This window comes from Cotesia glomerata, linkage group LG2 (assembly GCF_020080835.1).
Source record: "Cotesia glomerata isolate CgM1 linkage group LG2, MPM_Cglom_v2.3, whole genome shotgun sequence".
Classification (NCBI taxonomy): domain Eukaryota; kingdom Metazoa; phylum Arthropoda; class Insecta; order Hymenoptera; family Braconidae; genus Cotesia; species Cotesia glomerata.
In genome coordinates this window covers 25,754,148-25,763,079 of record NC_058159.1, presented here as the reverse complement: position 1 = coordinate 25,763,079, position 8,932 = coordinate 25,754,148, and the positions used below count along the sequence as shown (strand labels likewise).

The 8,932-nt window shown below is 28.6% G+C and overlaps 1 protein-coding gene across 1 annotated transcript; it reads left to right on the top strand.

The window, feature by feature from the left end:
* Positions 1–1,582: 1,582 nt before the first annotated feature.
* LOC123259084 (ankyrin-1-like) lies at positions 1,583–8,336 on the top strand. The gene is made up of 5 exons (XM_044719351.1): positions 1,583–2,367; positions 2,720–2,727; positions 5,785–6,261; positions 6,815–6,861; positions 8,292–8,336. The coding sequence occupies exons 1-5, from the start codon at positions 1,604–1,606 to the stop codon at positions 8,334–8,336; spliced, it is 1,341 nt and encodes a 446-aa protein (XP_044575286.1). The 5' UTR covers positions 1,583–1,603.
* The last annotated feature ends 596 nt before the right edge of the window (positions 8,337–8,932 follow it).

The following is an 8,932-nucleotide window of genomic DNA, read 5'->3' as shown; positions in this document are numbered from 1 at the left end:
TATCTTAGAAACTTTTCTTAGGATCTTTTTAAAAAACTAGAGTAACGTTAACTAACAACTAAACAATTAAAAAAAAAAAAATTCATTGATAATTACCACACAGTTTCAGAGATATTTATTAAGTTAATAAGTAATGAAAAATTTACCAGACTTTAACTGAGGAGGGGATACGTTAATAAAGCTGTGGCAACAGCGCAAGTTTTGTTAGCCGCGAAAGTATGAGACGCGCATGCGCCGACAAATTTGAAAAGTTTAATTTACGTTAGGTGTAATATTATAGTTATTAATTTTATTTATTTAAAAAAAAAACTATGATTATTTTATGAAAATAAGTATTTTTTTATGATACTAAAGTTAGCCAACATTTTTAATTTTTTGACTTTTTTTTAATAATTAAATTAGAAAAAAAAAAATTTTTTTTATATTGCATTTACAGTTTTTGAAGTTTTTTTCAAGTGAAATTTCTTTTTATTTTTTGTAATCATTTTTCAATAAAAAAATTCTAAAAATTTTTAAATGTCGGCTGAATTAATTTTAATTTTTTTTATATTTATTAAAAATTCAAAAAGTTAACAATTTTAATATAATAATATATATTAATCTTTCAATGTATGTAAATAAATAAATAAACGCATATATCAAAACAGAGGTAAGTCTACAGCCAGTCCAAAACACTACAGTATAACCACTATAAAATATCTTAACGCTCACGCAGTGTTGCCAGACTTTTCAAACGACCAGTATCTCCTTCGTGATTGGCTGAAATAAGTACATAAACAGCAAAAAGTTTTAGGCTTGTCAATAATGGCTATCTGGTATGTGTACCGTACACTCTGGCATAAACTTTTGACGACGGAAATCGCGAGGGTAATACCTTAAGTCTTTATTAAAATTTTGAAGCAGGATCGAAAGTTCTACAGACGTGCTAATTTCTACACAGTAAAAAATTTTGCGTCATTGCGTCAAAAAATTTTGTGTTAAATATTTAACACAAAATTTTTTGACGCAATGACGCAAAATTTTTTACTGTGTATATACAAATCAATTTTAAATGTGGATTGATCTCAAAACTAATTTATATTTGTGTCAAAATATGAATTTCAATCTTAAACTCATTTTGAATCAGAATTTTTTTGCACGGAATGATTCGTTGAATCTATCTACTACTTGCTGTTTTATATTCATCATTTAAATTTTTTTATTTCATACTATTAAATAAATAAGTTAAATTATATTAATAAAAAGCAAATGGAGGTTATTCCATATGCATACATGCGACCTGTCGACATGTAAAATATAAACATTGTGACATAGCCTCAAAGACATTAAATGACAGACGACGGACGAAAAGCACCACGTGCTGTCATCTAGTAGGCGTCAAATAAACTGAAAAATGAAACAAAGTTTAGGAATTTATGGAGGGAGAGAAACTCCGCATCTTTATTCTTCATATTAGAATTGAAGTAAAATGTTATTTAGTAAACCTTATAATAAACTTTTATTAAATTATAATTTTTTTTTTATCTTTACTAATAATAACTAACAATTTTTTGTGCGCGAATCTCATCTTCTTTGAGTTGTATTAATCAATATTCCAATCAAAATGGAAGAAATTGATAATTATAAAGAATTTAAAAAGTTAAAAATTCTGGGTGAAAAGAATTACGACGAGGTTTGTGAAGAAATAAAAGCAGGTGGATTGTCGAAGGATGTCGTACTGAAAATTGGAGTGCAATATAAATATCTTTTTAGCCAATATCACTTCAATTCGGTAGACATACGTGATTGCCTATTCCCACGTACAGTTGCAATGTCAATAATTCATGTTGCAATAGCCCTGAATGATCAAGCAATGATAGATCACTTGTTAGCTTTGAATTGCAATCTCCAGGCGACGACAGGATACGGATATTCAGTATTGCAATTTGCTGTCATGTGTAACAAGTTGACAACTGTCCAGAAATTATTAGCTACTGGTATTGATACCAATAATCTAGGAGAAGATCTCCAATTGCTATTAGTAACAGCCGTCGATTCTAACAATTTGGAAATGGTGGAATTGTTAATCAGTCGCGGTGCTCAAGTCAATGTCGGTAAATTTTGTCACATTAACGAGTCACCTTTCGGTTGTGCTGTCGCTGAATCTAATGTGAAGATGATGGAGCTCCTAATTAGTCATGGTGCTGATGTTAATTTAATGATGTCTGGTATAACCTTAGCCCGGACAGGCACACCTTTGATGGCTGCTTGTTTTTTCAGAGATACAATGGATTCAGTAGAGTTATTGTTGAATCATCCATATATTGACATCCAGGCTGTTGACAACTTTGCTGAAAGTTGTGTATTTGTTGCTGCTAGAAACGACCACTCAGACCAGCTACAGTTAATTCTAAACACAAACATTGATATAAATACTAAAAATATTGGTGACGAGCTGCCGTTAGATATTGTATCGAATGACAATAATTATTTAATAAAACATCATATTGTCAAATTGATTGTCGCTGGATTTTATGTCTGTAAAGAAAACAGAGTAGCTGTCAGAGATAAAAAATTTGACTATTTGCGAGCTGAATGTTCTGAAGAAATCCAACTGATGAAGAACACCGAAGAATTGTACACCAACTGGTCTTGCTTTACGATTCTTAGGAGGTCTCAGCATTTTTTGGCTCTCCGCTTCAAACACGTCGAAGTTTCTGTTGATCAAGAAGAAGGGTGGATTGAAAAATTCCCACTCTACGGAAAAATTCTTGCGTTTCACTTTAAAAAAGCTCTGCAGCGGAAGATGATACTTAAACGCACAGACCAAGTGCTATTCGATATTTTATATAAAATTTTGCCGGACACTATTATTAACAATGTGTACCACTTTTTGAATAATTATGATCTGTCAAAGTTACTAGAGTGATGGCATTCAGTTGGTCAAAAATTTTTTGATTGAAAAAAATGAATGAATAATTATTTAGTAAGTAGATTTTTATATGAAAGATAAAGATATTTTGGTAAATGTAAGTTGCATTTTTTTTATTTTTAAAAGTGTCCTGAATTTATTATAAATTATTTTGCTTTTAATTATTAAGATATATAATTACTTTAATTTTAATTAGTTACTTCACTTACTCTAAAAGTGCTGCATCAAGTAAATAAATCACTTAAAATCACTTGATATTATTAATAGTTTTAATTAAAAAATATCTTTAAACTATAACATCAAACATAACACTGTCAGTTTAATTATTAAATAAAAAACAAATATTTTTGTATTGTGTGAAATAAAAAATTTTTTTATTAGAAGAAGAAGAATTGCTTTTTACTTGTACACCTTTCTTGGTTTTTACAAGGCTGATCTCCCCTCTTTCTTCTAGCATTTACGCTTTCTTTACTCTTCTTCTATATTGGACCTCAGCAAGTCCCACCCAACAACACTTCCTTTGCTTTATATTGCGGCTGTGGACCGACTTGTGCTTTCTGTACCGTATTCACCCTGAACCTCACCTTCTCAGGCTGTTGGAACAGAATCATGGGGAAACCACAAAGAAAACCCATGATCGAACCTAGGTCCCACTCTTTCGAAAAGCGGGCACTGAGCCGACTAGGCTATTGCCAGCCTTAAAATTTTTGTTATTATTTTCATGTTATTTATTACAATTATGATAGACAAATGAATTAACTACAAAATATTAATAATTTTATTTATTTTTCTAGAATTACACAGTGAAGGTTATTTAGGAGATAAATTAATAGTTAGTGAACTGTCCAATTTGAAGTAACTTCGTTTTTTTTTTCTTAGTTATGTTCACTTGAAAATAGTATACGGAAAAAAAAATTGAAAAATTATAGTTTTTGCAATAACAAAAGAAACTTCATCAGTTTTTAAATGTAATTCTTACAGAATTTAACCAGCTTTTACAAATTGTCCTTTAAACTATCATTTTTTAATTTTTATTTTTTCCGTGTAATTTTACAAAGTTAAGGGCTCATTATAATTATAATTGGAATCAAATGATAGATTTTCTTTTCTAATTCTTTGAAGGTTCTTAATATAAATAACCATGAATCCATTAAAGAATTTTTTATCGAAATAAATTGAAAATTACATATCACCATAAATGATCAAAATTCTCTTAAAAATCCATAAATTTTTTTAAGAGGAGTCAATTGAAAAATTTCTCTCATACTAAAAAAAAAAAATTTTCAGATTTAAAAATTTAAAGTTTCATATGAATTCAGTATGAATTGTTATTTTGAATTTTCAAAAAAAATCTTGGTGCTACTAATTTCTGATAAATATAATGTAAATATTGAATACATACAACGGTAATTCCCCACTCAATTAAAACATTTAGAACTTAATTTACAGAGTTAAGTATGCTAGGAATTAAAGAATGAAGTAAATCTTCACAGGTTTGATTTAGTTTGGAGTAGTTATAATAAACGAACTCTCCAGTCGTCAATTAATTCTGATTGTAGCTCCAAAAATTTTAATCTGGAGCTATTCATGAAATTATGTTGATTTATTTAAATTTTTCAAGACAGTACCTAATAATTCTCTGAATCTATCAATTACTTTTTGTTTTATATCCATCATTTTAATTTTTTTATTTTATATTATTAAATAAATAAGTTAATTATTAATAAAAAGTGAATAGAGGTTATTCCATATGCATACTTGCGACCTGTCGACATGTAAAATATAAACATCGTGACATTGCCTCATTCGACATTAAATGACAGACGTCGGACGAAAAGCACCACGTGCTGCTATCTAGTAAGCGTCAAATGAACTGAAAAACAAAACAAACTTTTGTGAAAAAACAATATAAGAGAGGAATTTTGCAACATTATCTTCCATATTAGAATTGAAACAAAATATTTATTTAAGTAAATAATTATAATAAACTTTTATGAAATTATAATTTTTTTTTATCTTTACTAATAATGACTTACAATTTTTTGTGCGCGAATCTCAACTTCTTCGAGTTGTATTAATCAATCTAATTAAAATGGGAAACAGAAGAGAAATTGATAATTATAAAGAATTTAAAAAGTTAAAAATTTTTGGTGAAAAAAATTATGACGAGGTTTGTGAAGAAATAAAAGCAGGCAGACTGTCGAAGGACGTCGTACTGGAAATTGGAGTGGAATATAATTACCTTTTTTGGCAAAATGACTTCAATTCAGTAAAAATACATGATCAACCATTCAGAGGTATAGTTGCAATGTCAATAATTCATATTGCAATAGGCCTGAATGATCAAGCAATGATCGATCACTTGTTAGCTTTGAAATGCGATCTCCAGGCTACGACAGGATACGGAAATTCAGTATTGGAATTTGCTGTCAAGTGTAACAAGTTGAAGACTGTCCAGAAATTATTAGATACTGGTGTTGATATCAATGATCTAGGAGAGGATCACCAATCGCTATTAACAATAGCCGTCAGTTTCAACAGATATGAAATGGTGGAATTGTTACTCAGTCGTGGTGCTCAAGTCAATGACTATAAATTTGGTAACTTTAACATGTCACCTTTCGGTTGTGCTGTCGAAAAATCTAATTTGAGCATAATGGAGCTCTTGATTAGCCATGGTGCTGATGTTAACTTAATGATGTCTGGTATGACCTCACTCCGGAAATGCACACCTTTGATGGTTGCTTGTACTTTGAAAGATTCAATGGATTTAATAGAGTTATTGTTGGATCATCCATACATTGACATCCAGGCTTTTAACGAAATTAATGAAACATGTGTATTCTCTGCTGCTAGAACGGACCCCTCAGGCTACTTACAGTTGATTCTAAACACAAATATTGATATAAATACTAAAAATATTTATAACAAGCTGCCGGTAAATGTTATATTGGGTCACAATTTTGAGTTCGATATGTTTGGAAGAATTTTTCTTAAATATTCAATAAAACGTCATATTGTCAAATTGATTGTCGCTGGATTTTATGTCTGTGAAGAAAACAGAGAAGCTGTTGAAGATGAAAAATTTGACAATTTGCGAGCTGAATGTTCTGAAGAAATCCAACTGATGAAGAACACCAAAGAATTGTCCACCAACTGGTCCTACTTCACGATTCTTAGGAGTTCTCAGCACACTTTGGCTCTCCGCTTCAAACACGTCGAAGTTTCTGTTGATCAAGTAAAAGGGTGGATTGAAAAATTCCCACTCTACGGAGAAATTCTTGCGTTTCACGTAAAAAAGGCTCTGCAGCGGAAGATGATACTTGAACGCACAGACCAAGTGCTATTTGGTATTTTCAATGGGATATTGCCGTCTAATTTTATTCTCGATGTTTGCTACTTTTTGAGTAATTATAATCTGTCAATGTTACTAATGTGATTACACTCAGTTGGTCAAAAATTTTTTAATTGAAAAAAATAAATGAATAATTATTCAGTAAGTAGATTGTTATATGAAAGAAAAAGATATTATGGTGAATGTAAGTTGCATTTATTTTTATTTTTAAAAGTTTCTTGAATTTACTATAATTTATTTTGTTGTTAATTATTAAGATATATAATTACTTTACTTTTAATTAATTACTTCACTTACTTTAAAAATGCATTAAGTAAATGAATTACTTAAAATCACTTTATATTGTTAATAGTTTTAGTTGAAAAATATCTTTAAACTATAACATTAAACATAACACTGTCAGTTTAATTATTAAATAGAAAACAAATTTTTTTTTGAATTGTGTGAAATAAAAAATTTTGATATTATTTTAATGTTATTTATTACAATTATAATAGACAAATTTATTAACTACAAAATATTAATAATTTTATTATTTATATTTCTAGAATTACACAGTGAAAGTTATTTAGAAGATAAATTAATAGTTGGTGAAGTAAGTAAAGCTCCGATAATATTAAAAATTAATGAAGATTCATTAACTGTCCAATTTGAAGTAACTTTTTTTTTATCCTTACTTAAAAATAGTACACGGAAAAAAAATTGAAAAATTATAGTTTTTGTAATAACAAAAAAAACTTCAAGCTAAAAACTGAAAAAATTTCAAATAACATTTTTATTAAATAAAATCCAAAAATTTTTTTTTCACAATTTTATATATAATTGTACAGTTTTTAAATGTATTTCTTACAAAATTTATCCAGCTTTTACAAATTGTCCTTTAAACTATCATTTTTAAATTTTTATTTTTTCCGTGTAATTTAACAAAATTAAACGTTCATTATAATTATAATTGGAATCAAATGATAGATTTTCTGTTCTAATTCTTTGAAGGTTCTTAAATAGACGTGAATCTACTAAAAAAATTTTTTTATCGAAATAAATTTAAAATTATTTATCACAATAAATTATCAAAATTCCATAAATTTTTTGTTAAAATGAGTCAATTGAAAAATTTCTCTCATATTTAAAAAAATATTTTTCAATCTTTAAAATTCGAAGTTTAAAAAATTAAAAGATCATAATTTTACAATTAGATAAAAATTACGTGCCTAATGTTTAATTTTAAGAAATGTAATTTTTCAAAACTTAAGAGGTCGCTAATTTTCTATTTCAACAATCGTTTATGTTTTCAATGGTATCCTGCAATAAATGGCTTAAAATCCTTACAATTAGTGAAATATCGTACTACTAGAAGAAAACATCAGACAAAGATAGTGCAAGCGAGTAGGAGCGAGTAGAAAGGAGAGAGAGCGAGTGAGGCGGACATATATGGTCGGGGGTTCGGAAAGCTCAGATTACGCAGACGGCGCTAACCATTTGGATGATCATGTCTCACTTTATCTCACAGTAGTCTTCTGCAACTTACGCTACACATCTGTTCTTAACAATAATAATAAAAATAACAACAATATAATATATATAAATTTGAAAAAGTATTTAGCCTCCTGCCCCCGCTCTCTTTGGCCATCAATTGCGGCTTTTATTATTATTTTTTATTTCTTATCCATACGTTGTACACATATCAGCTGAACTGTGTACTATATAATACCAGTCACGTCGCTGATGTAGCTAAAAATATAAAGTGTGGATAATACTTCCAAGAGTCAAGAAAAAGAACAAGAAGGCGGGCTTCGTTATTTTAGTTTCTGATTTGATTATTTTTTTTGTAAAATAGCTAAATGTTTTTTTAATATTTATTAATTTTTTCATTTTTAATCCTCAATTTTAAAATTTTATTTTTTGGCCAAAAAAAAATTAATTTTTTAAAATATTAAACTATGATTATGATTTCTGTCATTTTTTTAAACGTTTTAATATTTTTTAAATGAAAAAATAGTGAATGAATGATTTATTGTTTAACAGGACAATATAGTCAGGTATCTCGCGGTCCTGTCCTCGCACTCATAACATCTATTTCCAGAACTTACTGGGATTTAAATTTAGAAGCAACGTTCCATATATTTGCGCGTGCTCTTCTCGTCGCCCACTCGTGTCGGTTTGTGACGATAGTTACACAGAACTTCAACAATTTTGTTGAAAAAAATAAAAAATACCAGTATAATATAATAATAAATACTAAAAAATTACGTTCCCTCGGGTGGTCACGATTTTTCAGGAATTTTTAGTAGATTTTATAAAAATCTAACTATTGCAGCCGTCCTCATGGCGCAAGTTTTAAAAAATTTAGCCATTTTCTGACTCAGTTTGTCAAACTGAGTCAGAAAATGTAGTTCGTTCAAAAGTTTATATGGGTGATTCTCTGTAAGGACGTCTTAAATCTGTACAAAATTGTCCGACCAAATTATTTTTGATTTTATTAGATAAAAAATTAACAAGGGCTACAAAACTATCAGCTTAATGATAATAAATAAACAGCCAAATTAATTTTTGTTTTTTCGATATTTGTGTGTCTTTTGTCGTATAACATGACAGGGGACTGTTTTTTTTTATCAAATTGAGAAAAATCAAGCAAACTATTTCAATGCATTCAACTTTTCAAGTTC